The sequence below is a fragment of the Lissotriton helveticus genome, chromosome 2_2 (assembly GCF_964261635.1).
Source record: "Lissotriton helveticus chromosome 2_2, aLisHel1.1, whole genome shotgun sequence".
Classification (NCBI taxonomy): domain Eukaryota; kingdom Metazoa; phylum Chordata; class Amphibia; order Caudata; family Salamandridae; genus Lissotriton; species Lissotriton helveticus.
The window spans coordinates 308,283,338-308,303,919 of record NC_136060.1 but is presented as its reverse complement, the minus strand read 5'-3'; the positions used below and the strand labels follow the sequence as shown (position 1 = coordinate 308,303,919).

At 42.2% G+C, this 20,582-nt stretch overlaps 1 protein-coding gene across 1 annotated transcript in view; it reads right to left on the bottom strand.

The window, feature by feature from the left end:
• RAB28 (RAB28, member RAS oncogene family) overlaps positions 1 to 20,582 on the bottom strand; it is a 671,449-nt gene that overhangs the window by 620,627 nt on the left and 30,240 nt on the right. Inside the window, exon 2 of the mRNA XM_078678464.1 lies at positions 15,247 to 15,343. Coding sequence (XP_078534590.1) covers positions 15,247 to 15,343 — 97 coding nt within the window. The remainder of the gene's footprint in view (positions 1 to 15,246; positions 15,344 to 20,582) is intronic.

Below are 20,582 nucleotides of genomic sequence, written 5' to 3'. Positions count from 1 at the left end.
CAATATCAGTGGGCTACATGGCTGATGGTTGTGGTTTCTCTTTTTCTATATTTCTTTTTGTTTGACCTCCAGATGTTTATGTATTGAATGTAGTTGAATTGGGGATTGAATCTGGTTATTGGTCGGTAAACTGTCCCTTAGAAACTTGTCCCTTGTGGATGTATAGATACAAAATATCAACTACATCATTGCCCCTTTGTGGACAAAAATCATTAACTCCTCTCTCACATCAGGCTGTGTCCCAGACTCCATCCAATTAGGACAAATCACACCCATACTTAAGAAACCAGGGGCCGACCCTAACGATCTCAACAACCTCAGACCTATCTCAACCCTCCCATTCCTAGCTAAAACCTTGGAGAAGTGCGTTCTCCAACAATTTAACAAACGTACTGATGATTTCAAGCTCCTCAACACCTTTCAGTCGGGATTCAGGAAAAGCTGTAGAACCGAAACAGCCATGCTCATTATTTCTGACGATATCCACAGAGCCTTAGATCAAGGTAAGCGATACAAAAGGGGATGATGGACGGAGCGTTTGAACAAATCAAACACTCACCCCCAGTCAACTGATCTGGGTTTAATCCATCACCATTCTTTAGTTCACTCAGCCACCCCAGTTCAGACATGGCTATATGCAAATCAGTCTGACCCTGTGCCTCATGGGAACAGTCCAGCACGAACTGCCAAGCCATGTCTTCCCTGGACCGGAAACAAGCATCCTGGGACCGGTTTCGGATTCATAATCCTCATCAGCCAGGCTATCTTGAATCCAGTGGCCAAGTGAACAAGGGACTCACGTCTGAGCATACCCTGCCACACTTAGGGCGAACAAAGCGATACAAAAGGGGATGATGGACGGAGCGTTTGAGCAAATCAAACACTCACCCCCAGTCAACTGATCTGGGTTTAATCCATCACCATTCTTTAGTTCACTCAGCCACCCCAGTTCAGACATGGCTATATGCAAATCAGGCTGACCCTGTGCCTCATGGGAACAGTCCAGCCCGAACTGCCAAGCCATGTCTTCCCTGGACCGGAAACAAGCATCCTGGGACCGGTTTCGGATTCATAATCCTCATCAGCCAGGCTATCTTGAATCCAGTGGCCAAGGGAACAAGGGACTCACGTCTGAGCATACCCTGCCACACTTAGGGCGAACAAAGCGATACAAAAGGGGATGATGGACGGAGCATTTGAACAAATCAAACACTCACCCCCAGTCAACTGATCTGGGTTTAATCCATCACCATTCTTTAGTTCACTCAGCCACCCCAGTTCAGACATGGCTATATGCAAATCAGTCTGACCCTGTGCCTCATGGGAACAGTCCAGCCCGAACTGCCAAGACATGTCTTCCCTGGACCGGAAACAAGCATCCTGGGACCGGTTTCGGATTCATAATCCTCATCAGACAGGCTATCTTGAATCCAGTGGCCAAGTGAACAAGGTAAAGCATGTCTTCTCATCCTTTTTGACCAATCAGCGGATTTCAACACAATAAATCATGCAGCTTTACTTGAGACTTTGAAGAGGCATCCTGCATTAATGGCCGAGTACTAAAATGGTTTGTTTCCTACCTTCAATACCGTTCGCAACAAATTACAATCAACTCCTGTCTCTCTAAGCCCACAGAAGTCATGCTTGGAGTCCCACAAGGCTCGATCCTCTCCACATCCCTCTTCAGTCTCTTCATGGAACCTCTTACAATCATTCTGAAGCAAGCAGGAGTTAAATATCACCTATAAGCAGATGACACGCAAATCTACTACAAAATCAAATCACCCAGTGACATCTGACACCTCAATGCAACACTAAACAAGATACAAACTTGGTTTAACTCAAACCACTTAAAGCTGAACCCGAACAAAATGGAATTAATACTGTTCATTCCTAAAAGTAACCACCTAACAATCCAAGACTGGCTCAAGGACCTAGATGCCCTAAACTGCTCTCTCGTCCTAACCGACTCGGTAAAGTCACTAGGTATCACCCTGGACAGAACTTGTCAATGAAGGACCACATCAAAAACTCTGCAAAAGGTGCACTTTACTCACTAAAACACCTCAAATAAAATTAATACTTTCATTCCTCAGGATGATCTCAAGACAACAGTACAATCCCAAGTCCTCTCTAAATTGGACTATGGGAAAACCATCCTAGCAGCGACGCCAAAAGCTCTACTAAGGTCAGTCCTTAACATGGCAGCTCGACTCATAATTGGTGTGAAACGGTTTGAACACAACACACCAACCCTCAAATTCCAAACTGGCTTCCCATTGAAGGTAGATGTATTTTTCAAATTGGCCTGTATGACACACACAAAACCCTTCACACACATTCCCCCAACTAGCTAAACAGCAAACTGGTAAAAGCAGTAAGATCCAGAACTCTGAGAAGCTCCATCTCACTTTTTTTCATACCTCGGAAATTGAAAAGGAAAACCAGTCAGTCCCGTTTTATTTCTGGAGACGTACCCAGGACGTTGAACGCACTCACTATAGACCTCAGATGTAAACTCTCCTTCTCTTGCTTCAAAAGGGACCTGAAACTCCTTCTCCTCAACAAATACTTAACCAACCAAGTCAACTGACCTAGACTTCAATAGCCTAGCTGATTCTCCTCTTAACTAGACCATCAAGGATAAGTGGTTATTTGACTGGTTCAACTATCTAAGCTTTCACCCTCCCCTTTACTGTATGCCGTCCTATAATGTTATGCTTATCTCTTCATGCATCCCTATGTCAATGCTAGTTCATGCTATTTTTCCTTTGTGTATATAAAGAGCTCTCATACCCACGGGTCTAGCTAGCACTATATAAATCGTATAAATAAATAATTAATAAATAAGTGGCTAAAGGTGGCATTTTACGCCACAGGTGACAACCCGCAAACCCAACGAAAGGCTCACTAAACTCCACAGAGGGGCACTTCACAAAAAAACCACATACAAACTAAATGATAAGATGGAGATATACTAGAGAATCTCAGGCACTTTTCTAATTAGTAGCATGGGGGCTATTTAGGAGATCTCTCTCCACATCAACCTCCCTCTGTTATGTGAGGCAGGGCGTCACCCTGTACAGTCAGTGCTCCTTACATACCCACAGGACACCCTTGCCTATCGAGGTGAGTTCCAGACAACCATCCTACCTGAAAATAGCTACTACCAACATTGATCCGCTCCATCCCTCCCGCTGTTCCTTTGTCGGAGCCATGCGCATTATACCGGCAGCATTCATGCTGACTGTCATATGTAGAGAACCAATCCTCCACCATCGCTCCTTGAGGCCCTGTTCGGTACTTCACTCTGAATGATTCACTAGAACCTTCCCACACCCCACTTATGGGACCCCCTCAGAGCAAGTGTAAGGGACAGAGCCATGCTGCTTTGGAACGCTTACCATAATTGCCATCCACAAGATGTACAATGAATCTCTACACAGAACATGATCACCATGGAGAGCGACCAAGAAGCACATGCGGGGCACACATCCCCCCACTTACACCGATGCGGACTAGTTTTCAGACTGTTACCTCCCCCCCATGCTGCTTTGGAACAATAAAGGACTTACCATAATTGCCATCCACAAGATGCACAGAAATTGATCACCATGGAGAGCTACCAAGAATCACATGCAGGACACACATCCACCCACTTACACCGATGCCGACTAGTTGTCAGACTTTGTTACCTCCCCCATTTCCCTTTCTGATCACTGCACTTCCAAACCCTATCCCCCACATTGCTGTCCGCCTGCTCCTCCCTACTTCTCACTTTACCCTTTGCAGTTTGTATTATGATAGAGGACATTTTGTTTACAGGCACTAAGCATACTTTGAACATGTTGAGATGGGAGACAGATTAGGAATGTTCCCCTGTGAGATACAAAGAATTATGTACGTTGAAGATGAGTATTCTATGCTCACTGGAGATGCTTGTTTGTATATTATTCTGTATCTGCCTCCCTTTTTGCATACTGTTAATATTTATGCAGCCCTAAGATAAATAAACAAATACTGCAACAACAAAAAATCTATGTGGGTCGCGAAAGTTTGTCGTTCTAAATAGTTTGGGAAGCACTGACCTCGAACAGACAAACCTGCATCATGGTTTTAATGGTGCACTACCGTTGCAGGGTTTGTTATGTTGGCACTGTCTTTTTGTCATAAGAAGCCACGATGAGCATCCCCTGACTCAAGTAGGGAGCCCCAAAGAGACCCCCTTCTTAAGTAAAAATACAAAAAGAACATTTGGTTGTGGGGTCTGTGTACTTGTCAGCAGTAGGCTCGACAACACACTCTATGCATGCACCACTCAAAAACTCCTAAAGAAGCTGCAGAACATCCAGAACACCTCTGCAAGACTCACCTTGAACATCCCCCGCCACAGCAAGATCACAGGTTACATGAGAGACCTCCACTGACTCCCGATCAACAATAGAATCACCTTCAAGCTCCTCACGCACGCTTACAAAGCCCTCCACAACGCCAGACCTGCATACCTCAAACACTGCCTCCCCTTCTACACACCCACCAGACATCTCCGCTCCGTCCAACTGGACCTGGTCACTATCCCACGGATCCGCAATACCTCGGCCAAAGGAGGAAGATCCTTCTCCTACCTCGCTGTGAAACCCCTGGAACTCCCTGCCTCTACATCTCCGGCAATCACGGTCACTGCCTCAATTAGGGATGCACATCAAGACCTGACTCTTCGACTGAACAGCAGACCCCCCCACTGTGCCTTGAGACCCTAACAGGTGAGTATTCACATTCTACAATAATCTGATTGATTGATTGACCCTAAAGGAGGGATCACGGATTCAAGCAGGGCCCCTGGGTTTGCGATCTGTGCATCAGGGCCTTACAAACACTAGCAAGGGTTCATGGACCCGTTTTTGACCCGATCTTTGGTCCACAAACACTGGCTCAGATTCTGCAAACCTTTTTGGTCCTTGGGTTTGTGGTCTCAGTTCAGTAGATGGAATTCAAAAGAAGGAGGTACCCCTGAGGTATATGACAGGGAAGGGGGTTGGCATCAGCAAAACAAGAATCCCTGTTAAAAACGTAATAGGCTGGAGTGGCCAAACAAAGAACAATAAAAAAAGGGGGGTAGGAGATATGTGGGTAGATCTCCCTATTATCTTTAACTAATAAAAACCTATTCAAGCAAGGCAAAAAATGGACAATCACACAAAGTCATATAAAAGTATACTCAATAAGCCAATGTTGGTCAATTGCAAAAATAGTTGTTAAATGTATTCCCTCCCAACATGGGTTACATTCTAAAACATAATAAAAACATTAAGATTTAAAAACCACCAGCGGTGGTGAGGCAGTGAATATGTATTCAGTCAAAAAGTGAACAAAAACAGTCGACGCGGCGTTTCGGTGTTTTCTAAATCTTCACACCTTCTTCAGGACTTTCGCAATAATTTGACTTAATATCTGATTATAATGTGAAAAAAGGATTTAATTTTCCTTCCATACAGATTTGTATTTCACGTGTTATTGATCTTTCGCAGGCTTAACTGTCAATTGAATAAAGCCTCTGTGTGCACGGAGGGGCCACCGTCAATAGCAGGGTAGGGTCCTCTTTTTCATTGGACCTGTTTATGTTTTTAGGTAGATCTTGTAGATGTGGTTTAATGGGAAACAACCTCTTTATCCAGATTTTCACCTTCTTAATATGATGAAGAGATCTTCAGTTTAAAATGCGGCCTCCCTGCTCCTCCGTGCTTCCGTCCTCAGTTCAGTAGATCCAATGAGACTGATGAAGGGTATTACCCAGAAACCGGTCCCAGGATGCTTGTTTCCGATTCAGGGAAGACCTGGCTAGGCAGTTTGGGCTGGACTGTTCCCATGAGGCACAGGGTCAAGACTGATTTGCATATAGCTAGGTCTGAACTGAGGTGGCGAAGTGAGCTAAAAAATGATGATGGATTCAACCCAGATCTATGAATCAGGGTGAGTGTCTAAAAGGTTTCAGCGTTCCGTCCATCATCTCCTTGTGTTTGCTTGATGCCTTACAATAGCCAGGATAAACAGAGCAATAGGAACCGGTGATAATAAAAACTGCACTACAAGGAAAAGTACAGCTTGATTTTGCAAATCAATTTCAAACGACAAGACAGAACATGTAAAGAGTTTGTGCCCTAATCATATTTAAGTTTTGGATACTACTGAATTCGTCAAACCAGATCTTAAAAGTTACAAAGAAGCTCTGTGAATTTTAGATGGTGACGCTGTAAGAAGACTGCATCATCTCTGTCGCTACCACACACAGCTACGTGGCCATGTATGAAGACGAACAGAAGAATGTTTTTAGAAATAAACTGGTAAGAGAAGTACTGCGTTTCCAGAAGACAATTATGTGAGAGGAAAGCAAAAAGTTGTTAATAATTACAACAAAACATGAGAGACGACGAGCGCCCTAACACCCATATTAATGAGCGCAATGATTCAAAATACAACAAGCATTGGCTAGGCCAATCGGTCTTGCCTATACGAAATCCATTGCTTTATCAATGTTTTTTTAGACATGTTGCCCAGCAGCATTATCTTCTGGGCAACATGGTCTAAAGTCATGGGAAAAAAGGATATGAAGGGCAGCGCTGCTGTGCAATATGTTAAATAAAAATAGAGTTGGTGGTGGGCGGGACAACACATGAAAGGCGTGGGAGAGGAGGGTGTTTGCAGCAAAAATGGGAGAGGGGAAAAGCAACACAAGGGAGGTGCGTGGGAGGACGTTTCAGACGGGGCAGCAACGTGGAGAAGGACTAAGTGGGAGGGGAAAGAAGAAATAGTACCTCAATCACAGCGCTAGCAGCAGATGGAAACTAATTACATTGAATCAATCTGTGCTTGGTCCATGCTCCACAAAAAGAACTGTAGTGATGCTTGGCCTGGGCTGTCCAATTTGAACACAGCAAAGAAGAGTGACATTGAAGCCAACAAATGGTAAACAATGGATGGGATTCAAACCCTTTCTTGTTAACAATAAGCCTTGCAAGCGAGAACGTATGCCCTGTCGCAGGCTACACCTAATATACTCCAAATAATCAATAAAACGTAGGAGCGAGCAACTGGTCTTTGAGGTTTATTGTCTATCAGCCAATGAGGAACGAGGGAATGTGGTCACATACTTCTATTGTGTGATCACTTTTCAAGATGGTGAAATTTATGGGGGTTCTCAGGCAAGGAGCAGACTATGCAGAACATGTCAGCTGATGCTGAGAGACTCTAATGTGTTGTCAGTGCAATGTACCGCTACTAAAAAAGTTGTTTAATCTGGGCCCATGTGGTTAAAGTGACATTATAAAGGTACAATGGTTCCACTGGAGTCATTTTCCAACATCAAGTTTGCGGGCTACTATACCAATATGTCTAGCCTCTACGGTACATATGAAGTGAATATGTTACATTCACAACATTAAAATCACACTTCAAAATCTTAAAACATTCACATGAAATTGTTTCTACAGTATGATAATTGCAATATATTGGAATGCAGGTAGGTGCTTGAACAATATACAGGTGTTGTAGTTTACATCGCTCATAGGGGATGTTTATCCAGATTCCCAAATGTTCAAAAATGCTCCTATTGTACAGTTTGAAAAAGAGCATTGCTTTATGTGTACACTAGATTACGTTAAGGCGTGCCAAAAAAGAGATACTTTACACCAGCAATTTTTTAAAACTTAATTTTGACTCAACGTTCGTCATTGATTAAGTAGAGCCCCGTTTGTACTGATAGAAATAAAAAAAAATACTAAAAGAAGGGCCAAACATATATGGACTACTTCGCCTTAATTGTTGAAAATCTAATCTTCAGCAGCAATCCCGATTTAGTATAGGTCTTAGCTTCTTCCTGAAACTGGAATTTAAATAGTTTCTTTGCGTGGCAAACTGAAAGATGTGAATGCTCAAACTGTGTTTTTATGAGTGCCTAGGGACGCTAACTTTTAGTGCACTATTAAATGCCAGCAATTTCACGCTGTCCTGTATAAAACAACATTCACATATTAGAGTACAGTGGAACCATAGGCATATTATATGTACAGATCACTAGATATATAATTACGTGCATGTGTACATAACTACATAGATACGTACGTGAAAATATATTTATTCTGAATGTTTATCGTGTTTGCCATTATAACCTTCATTTTGTTGAATGAAAAGCCATTCAACCGGCGCCAGTCTTGAGACTAACTTCACCCCCCAAGTAAGTCTCTCTGAAAGTTCATCGAAAATTCCTAAACACAAACATTCAATTTACTATTAAGAACAGGAATTGAAGTTTAAACTGTGCCTTGTGCAGGTTTTTATGTTTAAACTGTGTCTTGTGTGGTACTGATTTATGGATTACACAAAATCGCTGCACTCACGCCTGATGCCCCAAACCCATGAAATTGCCAGAAGATGCAGTGAGGAGATCTGGACCGTGATGCGGACGATTTGCATCTGGGGCCACCTCAGGCATCAGCCCGGACAAGGAGCACTGGCAGGGGTGAGCTGGCCGCCAGCTGTGCAGCACGACTACCCTCCTTGGACACGGAGAAAACTGGTAACTTGTGGGCTGCAGGGGTCCATAGCCCAGAGGAATAATCTGTGGCCTCTCTAGTCAGGCATTACGAGGCGGCGGGGCTTATGTCTTACCTTAGGCGCTAAGAACACATTGATGAATTGGCGAGTTTCCTCACATAAGGAGCTAATGGAAGACACTATAAGACATTCAGGAGGATTCCGAGTTTTTATGCACTTTAGGTGAAAATTAAATAGGGGGAATTTTGGGATTTTCCACAATCCGAAAGCTGACCTATTGTTTACTGAGAATTCCTAAGTCTTTCCAGTGCATCAGCTTGATTTCATATTTCTCTTGAAACATTGTCATGGGATTTTCAGTAACCCTTTGGTAAGACTTAGTGTCCCCAAGTTGTCTTTTGCCTCCGTCAATTATTTCTTCTTGAACATTATTAAAATATTTAGCCTCACTGCAGATGCCTTGAGGGACAGGATCAGGTTGTTAAGCTCACTGATTTGTATGACCCAAGATCCAAATCGTCTTCAGGGCAATTTGAATATGTCCATAAGCCTGTTATAAAGCCTAGTCTTCATCAGCAACCTAGATCAGACATGATGCTCATAAGGGATTCACCACAGACTCTGTTTGAGAGCTGCTTCAGTTACTGCAGAAAAGGTTTAATGCCATCATGAAAAGTTGCAGAGAACCTTGAAGGCGGAAACTGTATTTGTCAGCAGTCAACTGGTAATCATTTTGGAACTACTTGCACCCTCAACCCAGACCATCTATGCAGCCACCCTTTATTACAGGGCCCTGCAGTGGTTGAAGATCTATCTGTGCAGAGGAGTGACCTCAGAGATGGAGGAGATATTGAGACCAGAGATCCAATGGAGTTTAAAACCCATAACGGCCTAAAAAAAAAAAAGAGGTGTTGGTTCGTTTCCAAACTTAATCATAAAATCCAATGCTAGCGCACAAGGTTGAGGCACTAGATAAGGTGCCCTCTGTATAGGTGAAAAGTGATCAGGCGATAAGCTTTTAATTCCCATAAAATGATGGCACTCCTTAACTGATCACAACCAGGCACTGTGTCGTGAAGGAGCCTTGAGAACCACAGGCAGCACTATTGTAGAGAAGAAGGGATCGGGAACAGAAGTTCCATGCTGCTACCAAAAAATTAATATGGAGGAATCTGAATTTATTTTACTTTTTTAAAGACATAATCGTCTATATGCAGCGACTACCAATAAGGCCAGATTTCATACTAGAAAACAGGAAAAAAACACATATTCGGGCTGCCTTTGCCTCACCAAATTACAAAATGGTTTGGATAGGTGCCATTGTTATTCTGAATGACTACCCTGCAGTCAATTAGAATGGTTCAATCAAAGAAACCCACTCTTATTGGTCGATTGTAGTAGATCATATTTGTTTGAAGAGCAGATATTTCAGCATTTCTGACTGACTGGTAAACATTAATCAATCAGAACGATTCTCTCTGATTAGACACTTCAATTTGGTGGCCCAGCAGCCATTCGGAATAGTGTTGCCTGTACATGTTCATCGCATCGTGAAGTGTGTACGAGATGATGGGCAGGCTGGGAATTTCGCGATGTTTGCAGCCAGCTTCAAGATGACACTATGATGGTTGTTCTGTGCAAGCTGCAGAAATGAAACCCAGAAATAGAAGATGAACCTGGCCAGTTCATGCGGACAGAAAAATAAACACTTTATTCAAGTTCAAGCTGGCTAAAATCAAATGAATTCTCACTTATCACAAAGTGAAACACGTAAAGATGCAGGAGTGGCTCTCAATACTATAGGTGCACACCCCAACTCTCCAAAGGGATCTCATTACTCAAGCTCATCAAGAACAATATCCAATGTTTAAATAAAAAAAACACACTGTCAAGATAACTCAGCTTGGTGCCAGCTCTTATTTCTATGAAACAAACTTGTGTTCAAGAACCACTGTCTAAATCTATTCCTTTCAGATCAAAATAGCAGCTGATTCTTAACCTCTGGCTCCCTGTCTGCAGGCTGTTCCCACTGTCACCTAAAGCGTTCACTAATCCTTGACCGAAATTAGCCTAGACGAAATACATCACTCCCACTTTGCGTTGAAGCACCCTCTGAGACAATAACATCTTCCGGAAGTGATGCATCATCCATATAGCAGTAAAGACCCACGCATGAGACCCCTTGACAAAATAAGCATTTGCAATGCAGTAGATCTCGCATTAGTGAAAATGGAGCTTTTAGCATTGCAAATGATGTTTGTTAGATTTTTTTATTTGTCGAAAAATATCCCAACAGTAGCATAAGTAATACAAGTAAATCCACGAAGCAAGGAAAGTGTGCAGTACCATAGGCTGCTACTAGGTGTGCCTGAGGAGTTGTAAAGGGACCTCTATTAGCCACAAGAGGATACTGCACCCTAAATGCAATTATAATGAGAAAGACTGCAGATGAGCAAATGTTTCCTTTAGTTTTTATTGGAAGTAAGATTTTTGTTAGCTTGGGTTTTAAATATATAACTTTGTTGTTTATTTAGCTAAATAAACAACAATGGGCAATTTTTAGAGCTTGTTTAAATGCTTGGTCATACTTACCCTGAAACAGAATTTGGCATCGGAGGGAGAGTGGAAGGGCAGTCTGTACATACATCATAGCAGTTAAGATGCAGGTAGAGGTTTGCATGAACTTGTTACTGAAAGTAAACGAAAAAGCAGTCTTTAACTTAGCACCTTCCCAGTTTGTAAAGGGTCTGCAGCCTGCACTTCCTGTTTTCTGATGTAATTTCAGGTTTCAAAAGTTGATGGGAGAAAGGTGCTTCTAAAGCAAAGTTCAAGAGAAGCATCCAGGCATTACTGCATAACAGTATAACTATGGAGTTGTGACCGTGCACAGCTTTAAAGTTAAGTCTCACAGTTGTAAGTATATCGTGCTCCAGAAAATCATTCCCCGCTCGGGAGTGTATTGAGATAATATGAAGGTAGCACCTACGCCAATGTGTAGGTGTCTTTCCGGGCACAGATTTCGTGGTGCTGTAAAAACAGCTATATTCCAACAACAAATTCTTCAACGCTAATTCAGGAAATGTGGATAAGCTTTAATTTCCATTTCATAAATCCAAGAGAATATCAATGCTTCTTGACTCTCTGATTCATATATGATGTAGATATTCATCATCCATAATCAATAACATTAATGCCTTAATTCATTCCCAATGCATTTCGGCAATCCTGCCTTCATCAGGGGAATATCTATAAATGAAATCAAATAGGAATTTCATGACTTAAACAGACTAACCACTGTACTATGACCACCACCGCAGTTTTAACAAAAAGTGAAGACAAGTTAAGTGGCTGAGCTGTGACAAAGAAAAAAATGACGTTGGTGCATGAAAAAAGTAACCAAGCAGTGAATATAGCAAACTGTGTAATGATACGCGAATTATAGTGAGTGAATAGAGGTACGGAGCAGATCGGGCGTGCAACGTGTTAAGCAATGTAATACTCGGATAAGTGCAATACCAGATGAAAAAGGCGCGCTAGTGAAAAAAGTAGTGACTATTATGTGGATCGGAGTGCACCAGTGGTTCTCGACATCGTAAGCGCTAAACCGAGCAGATGCCGTGCTTAGGACAAAAAAAAACGAGTGTCAGGCGAATTTAGCGATATGTCCGACATGCTAAACTTTTAGAGAGATAAAAGAGATATTAAAACCAAGAGAAGTTGGTAGAGCTTACCGAAGTGAAGTCGCAACACGAGGCTCTCAAACGCCGTGAACTATTCGGTGCATTTACTTCTGTGAAATGCTCAGATAGCGTGTGACGTATGTACCGGGGTCGTGGTTAAATACGAAACTAACGTGGGCCCGCTGCTAGAAATTAAAGGTGTAGACATATTGCGTGTATTTCGAAACGTCTCAATAAAGACAGAGACGTAAAAAAATATAAAAAAATGTATAAACCTTAAAACTGGGTGATACAAGAACCTAAAATTAAGGAACATAAAAAGCTATATACTTTTTGAGACACTATGTAAGTGCATATATAGATAAGGACATAAATATATTCAGCAAGTCTGAATACCTGACCAACGTCAACATTGCGATAGCTTAATAAGGTAGAACAGAAAATGTATTCACAAATAACATGCAAATTCAGTCCTTTCATTCATTCCATGCGGCTTCAGGGTTTGAAGATCATTACACAGTTTGCTATATTCACTGTTTAGTTACTTTTTTCATGCACCAACGTCATTTTTATTTGGGGCGTAGGTGCTACCTTCATATTACTGCATAAAAGACACCAAGGCTCAATGGGGAAATAAGTCTCTCGCCCTTCATTTTCTCCGGCGAGAGTTCTCGCAAACTTACCTAGCCCAACTCCAAGAAAACCTGAGAGAGACACAACACACCACCTAACAGCACCCTCTGACCCCATGAAAATGCAGCTCTCTGCAATGTACTAATAAACATCTTGTAACCACCAAGCCCTATTCTATCACTACCTTATTGGTAGTGTCATGTGCATATTGAACTACGTAAGATGTATAGAACACTGTAACCTCACAGTCTATGTAACCACCAATGTGTGGATGGGCCACTGTACACCACTCTAATACCTTCCGATCATATATGTGCTCCATAAAGCTATCAAATAAACTAAAATAAGAAGGAGAAATCAAAGGATGAAATAGCTGCTGATAAATCTGGCAGAAGTTAAAACATGGAATGTAATCAGCAGCAAAAGTTATTTTTCAAATAAGTCTATGACCCCTTCGAAATATCCCATGCACATCTTGTCACCAGGGGGCATACATTAAGATGATACATAATTTATTGATGGGTTTCTGTGTTCCCATATATCACTAAAATTCTAAGTCCCTAGGGTGAATGACAAACCCCCTAAGGGTTAGAGTCATCCTGCCCAGCAAGGGCTTCCCACCTTTGCATTAAGGATACAACTACTTTAACAGACTGTAGGTTAAAGCGCCTCTGTGCAGTGAGCCCATGACCGCAGAGGTATTTGGCTGTGCAAGATTCTTCCCAAGGGAATTGCTGTCACAGCTGGGCTCCAGCTGACCCGTGGGTATTGGGAAGGCAGCGTGTCTGTACAGCAGTGGGAATCATTTCTTTGGAAACATCTGGCGCTTTGTAATGTGGGATATCAGCAGTGTCAGTTCACTCGACATGCTAGCGATAGCTGGGCCAGTTTGAGAAGCCCTTTTGGGGGCTGTCAAGAACGATGCAATGGTTACCAGTATGACTCACGTACTGGAGTGCATGGACTCGGGTATGATGACACCCTGCGTGCAAACACCAGAAGGTGTGGTTTGCTGCTGAGCCACCCACGTAAGTGTCTTTCAGTCCATAGTTTTTAAATGGTGAAAAACAACGTGAAATCGATTTAATTACAAGAGTCATTAGGCAAAATGCCCTGGCAAAGCAGTCAACAGTAATTTAACTAGGGAGGGTGTAGGGAGATGAACACAGACAGGGTGGCTTAGGCAGAAGAAGTAAGGGAGATAGATGTTCCCAAGACCAGCGCCATCATACATGGAGGCAGTAACAAGAAAACGGGTGGGTGCAGTGCTGAAACATGAAACGCAGCGCCCGTTTAGATAAAAGCTATGCGCGCGGCAGCCCGTGAAGATCAAATAAACGGCGCACAGTGCTAGGAATAGGCACTCAAAGTGTAAAACAAGCGGGAAATAAAAGAAGCAGTCCTCAAAGGAACACAAGACCTACAGCATAAGAAAACTGTACTTGGCCGGTGCTCTTGAGGAAAAAACTGAAGTGATGTATCGGAATCAATAAGGAGCCAGCAAAGAAGAGTGACGCCTGAGTCAAGTAGCAGGGAATACAACAAGTCTTGCAGACAGCGGAAGGGCGGTGCCAGGCTCGACCTAAAATCAACACTTCAGGCGGTCAACCCCAAACAGGGAGCCAGTCATAAATCGTGAAATGTTTGACAGAAACAATCAATGCATCCAAAATCGGTAACTATATCCCACTTCATAGTAATTGCAACATGACTAACAAGGTTCAGGCTTTGAGAAGTTAGTCATTCATAAGTAGTACCCATTTAGATAATGTAGCCACCAATCCCCATAATGAAAATAATCTTGTCTCTTTATATCTTCCCTTCATATTGTGCCTGATCTTAAACGTTGCCTGTCTTTTTCTTGCACACCATCCTAAGTTGTCCGATTGATATGTTACGTGCTTTTTGGGTCCATTAGCTGTCTTCCATTGTGTAAACAAGAATAGAGGCAGACAGACCGATATTATATAATCTATTATTTTGATTCAGTCTGCTGCCTATCAGGGGGGTCTACAGGCCTCTCGAGTTTCATAATAAGACATTAGTAGCCATTCTATGTAGTGTTACCTGGACAGAAACAGGCCCAGTATCGCCCAATTAATAGGCCACCCATACCAATATAAGGTGGAGGGCACAGCTGAAATGAAAAAGAGAAACAAGACAAAACATGTTGGCAAAAATGTAAGGAGTACAGAATATCACCTCCCTCAAAATGAGTTGTTGGGAAATATTATTTAAATTCACCACCTACATTATGCTTTAATATGCTTCTGTATTTCAGAAGAGTAAAAATGACACCATGGGTCTCTCGCAAAAGCATTTGTACAGCGCTGAATTAATTTTGACATCACATAAGTGAGGGTTTTAAATGGTTATTTCTTACCTGGTAATGTGATTCTTTTCAAAAAGAAATCCAGTCCCACCGTTTGCTTGTACTGCTTTCCAAAAGCCTCCTGAGCAAAGCGCATTGCCAAAGATGTCTGAAATGATATAAAATAAAGGTTGTATTAAAAATCCACTAACTTAATTCAAAATTAGATTTTAAATATTTGGACTTGCACTCGCATGCTAAAAGATAGCATGGGAAATTGTTCAGGGATTGCTACTATGTTACTAAATCGTAATGCACAGATGGAGATCTTTACCTTATGTTTTAGGCTGTGTAAACAGAAGATTAGCAGAATGGGATCACTTACCCAACAGTTATCAACATGCTTAAAAATCAATTGCTGCTGAGAGCGCATTGCGGGCACACTGTGGAGCTGCCTTATTGTTTGGACTATTTATACCTTGGCTGGGCAATCCTAATGAAGGAGCCAGACTTAAATCTTTTAAAAGCTAGATTCAGTGATTTACCAAGAAACTATGCTAGAAGTGGAGTCTATTTATTGTATCTCTCTTTGCAGCATTAGATCCCATTTTAACTATATGGCAGCAGATGCAACATAACTTCATCCAACAGATCCAGGCTCTTTAGTCAAAGGTGGGTGTCACCTGAGAAAACTTGTTCTTTCTAAGTAAGTTCTTACAAATCATGTGTAACAAACAACAAAACAACGGAATCCAGCCACTGGAGATCAACTCTGAGTTGCGTTCCAGCCCAACTTTTTTACTCCCAACTGTGACTCTTCAGAGTACAAAGTGTGTAAAGAGCAGAAGGAAAAATATTAGGAAAAGTAATTGAACAGACCCAATCAGATATTGCTACACCTTTAATAGCTATATTTGAGCTCCAGTTAATCGGGCTTGGCGCCATGTATATTCAAAAGCAGTGGAGGCAATGATGATCCTCTGTAATGTGAGGCCCTTCTGCGGACTAGTAAAATGCACACGTTCTGATCTGTTGACTATGGTGTTGGAGAATGGAATGTCTCAGCTCAAGGCCCATCCTCAGATTTCCATCGACACTCACATAAAGTTAATAGTATCTTGCCATTTCCTCTGTGCTTCGCCATAGTAAATATGTGGAATGTAAATGCTGGTGTACGATAGTCATCTTAGATGATGAGGAGATCATCATTGATGTTCTCAAGTTTTGTTCTGCTCTTTCCTCTGGGCCTGAAGCCTGTCTAGTGAGTATCCAGTAATTTGTGAAGTCCTATGTATTGCTAAAGATGTTTGGCAGCCTGCCACTTTTAACACATGTAGATTCAACACGCAGACACTAAAAGTAACCTATGCATACCTAATTATGTGGCCCTAATTACAATAATTACAAGAATATAGAACTTGCGAATAGAGAAAATATGCAATTATTGATGAATTGTCAGTCGTATGTAGAGGGTGGTAACATGGGTATTCAGAGAGGGGAGGATCAGCTGGAAGGTGTGCACACCGACAAAATGTAAATTTTTAGGTATTCGCAAACATTTCCAATGTATTGTCACTCCTAATTTACACAACTAAACTTAGAAAGGTTGGAATTATAGTATAAGTAATAGCTTCATAATCTCATATCTGAAGGAGGAGGAGAGCAATCAGTTTCTCCATGTCAGTCTGACATTTCAAATAGCATGCAGACTGATCTTCAATGATTCATTCATGGGGCAAGTGACTGAAAGAATGGTCTCAGATCTTTGATTTCATGAAGGTAACCACCTGCTCTACAGCCATTTAATGACATTCTGCTTTATGGCTCAGACACGGGCAGTAAATCCATGGACATCAATGCACTATAATGTGAGGGGTGGCGGAAATAATTTCACATGCCCTTTGAACCACAGAAGACGTCACAGGAAGTGGCATCAGAAAACCTTTAACCTCATATCATCACAGGAAGCGACATCACATGACATTTTCCCTGGTGCCATACTAGAAGTGACGTATCTGAACTTTGGCTAGTTACACCACACAAACTGGTTGGAAAATCTCTAGAAGTTACAAATGAAATAATACACTGTACACAAACAAACATTTTTCAAATCCTATTGAAATTATCCCAGATACAGTTTCAGTACCAAACAAGAACAAAAATTGACTTAATCATCCATTATCAAATAAATGTATTGTATAATGGGAAGGTCAGTTGGCATAGAATGCTCACCACAAATCTTCTGAGGTATTATGTGCTGTATAATGGAAAGGGCAGTGGGCAAAGAACACTCAGCACAGGTGCACTTTAAAAGAATTAACGTCCCTTTCCCCACTGCCATGATGAGGATGCCAGTAGCGAGCTTTCGGTCATTTGTGCCCGAACATGTGGCATAACATGCAGTCTAAGTTATTGCTATAGATGGAGCAATCCTAACGTCCACTACAAGAATGGTGTGTGCACAGTGCATGCTGAAACTTTCTATTTGAAGGTTCTTTCAACGTAATGATAAGGGAAAACGAGGCACCGTGTAAAAGGTTATTGGCTAAGATCGCACACCTTGATCAGGTGAGAATCTAGCATTGATCCCCGTTTTCCTAGTTTCACATTGTGCAATTTAGCCACTAGATGGGTGCCACTTTCTTTATACAGTTTTACATCAAAGTTTGTGTCTTTAATTCTTTCCCACATTAAAAGGCGTAAGAGTCATTAATGGTAATGCTTACATTCAAAATGCAGGGGGATATTACAAGTGGCGCTGCAGGTGGTGCAAACCATGCTCTGCAGATGCTTCTTCCTCTCAGCGAGATGACGCACATCTTTCATGGTCTCACATCTGTGCTCTCCTGCCTACTGTGCGCAGGCTGTCTCAATCTAATAAATGCAGAGGTGGTTGTGTGCTAGAGGGGAGGGTCAAGCTCCTTTCCAGGAGGCTCAGTTCCAAGAAAACGAACTCTTCCAGGGGCACGGCCTTTCCAATGCGCATTTCACTTAGTACACTTGACATTATAAAAATTACACGTTTGAATCCCAGGAGGGTAAGCCTATCATTCTGTTCTGGACAAGGTATCAACAATGAGTTGTGATAAGAGCTGCTACCTACAGTGCTTTGAGTGTACCTTCTTGGGATGGCTCAGCAGGTTAATTCCCTGGTGCAGAGTTTATTGTGCATCTTGTATATTACAGACTTATATATTTGAGTGGAGGTAATGCTGCCTGTTACGGACAGTACTTTTCAGCAAATTACCTGAGGCAATAACTGAAATGCCACTAACTAGACTTATTTATTTATTTTATTTATTTAAAAAGTTTTATATAGTGCTGGCTAGACCCGGAGGTGTCAGAGGCCTTTACATGAGAATCAACAATATAACAGAAAATCAACAATGTAACAGAAAAAGTTCAACAATTACACAATAAATCCCCAAAAAATAGGCAATACAATTAGGAGAGGAGAGAAAGGAGAGAGAAAAGTAGTGGAGGGGGCAGGGGAGGTGAGAAAGGGAGGATAAGGGAAGAGACAATACGGAGAGACGAAAAGAAGTCTGTCTAAAGACCGACTGGGTAGGTGATGACCAAGGAGGGAATCCACGGCCCATCTCCCCTATAGCTAAACCAGGTAGATCCATCGGGCATCAGACAAAAAAGTTCAGTCTCAATACATTGAGAGAGGGGAGAAGGAGAGACATAAATAGAGGGAGGATGCGGGAGGAGATGACAGGAGGGACCATAAGAAGTGCAACAATGTGGTTTAACAGTATAACAGAAAAAGATCAACAATTACACATTACATCAAACAATCAGCAATACATTAGGAGAGGAGAGAAAGGAGAGAGAAAGGAAGTGGGGGGTAGGGGAAGTGAGAAAGTGAGGATAAAGGAAGAGACAACCGTAGAGACGAGAGGAAGTCTGTCTAAAGACCGACTAGGTGACGACCAAGGAGGGAATCCACGGTCCATCTCCCCTATAGCTAAACCAGGTAGCTCCATCGGGCATCCAAAACCCATCTCCTCTATAGTTATCAGGTAGCTACACCGGGCTTCGGCCAAATAGCTAGGCCTCAATGAGAAACATTTACATAACATGGAGGGCAAAATAAATGGAGCGTAGAGGGGAGGGAACAGGGAAGGTGAGAAAGGGAGGATAGGGGAAGAGAGAACAAGGAGAGACGAAATGAAATCTGTCTAAAGGCCGACTGGGTAGGTGACGACCAAGGAGGGAATCCACGGCCCATCTCCCCTATAGCTAAACAAGGTAGCTCCATCGGGCATCAGACAAAATAGTTCAGTCTCAGTACATTGAGATAGGAGAGAAGGAGAGATATAAATAGAGGGAGGAAGCTGGAAGAGACGACAAGAGACACGAAAGGAAGTCTGGCTAAAGACCGACTGGGTAGGTGACGTCCAAGGAGGGAATCCCCGACCTGTTAATGTTAAGAATGATCTATAGAGCGGACTTACACCGATTGGTTTCATGGCGCTATAGGAGGGAGGCAGAGTAAGTTACCCAAAGGAACATCAGTTGTAGGCTTGCTCATAAAGCCAGGTTTTAAGGGCTTTCCTGAATTTCATGAGATTCGAGCAAGCTCGGATCTCCAAGGGGAGAGACTGTCTCCCCTATAGCTAAACCAGGTAGCTCCATCGGGCATCAGACAAGCTAGCTCTCAAATGACGCGGGAAATTCACAGGTAAACAGGGTGGGGACTAGGACAAGGACAGGTGAGGGCAAAGGTTAGTAACAGGAAAGAGGAGAGGAGTAGAGCAGGGCGGGGCAGGGGGTAGGTAGTTCGGTAAAAGTTCCCAGGGATCTGCTGCGAGGCATTCAAAAAGCAGGTCAGTTTCTTCACAGGTGCCATCTTAAGGTTAAAAAGCTGGGTGAGAATTACACCAGAAGTCTTCCTTTACATTATGTACAGACCACCATTGGCAAAGCTTCAAATATATGCACACAATTCATGCGCCGTTACTTACACATGCCTTCACTGAATATGCTAATGTCGAAATGTGGAAATTGTGATTTTAGTAGCTTTCGGAGTTTTAAATATTGTGCTTTGGACACCGGGCACTTGTCTCCAAGAGAAGTACATTGTCATTCATAGAGTAGTATTTCAGAATCAAGCAATTAGCTGCATTTTTTTCCGTAAAACTGTGTTATATGTTACTGTTTTGCTGTAAGAGCTCTCTATTGTTAATACATGTAATGTCAGCCTAACATCATAGAATGATAGAAAGGCCTGACTAAGATAACCAGAAGACACCAAAAAGAGGAAGGACAGCAGCCTTTTGAATGGAAAAGTATATACATCTCAAGGCTTTACATATTTTGAAGCAGGAGATGCACTTAAATCAAAATGACATTTTTGATTATATCAAATGTAAGATTGTTGAGGGATGGAATCGGAGTAGGAG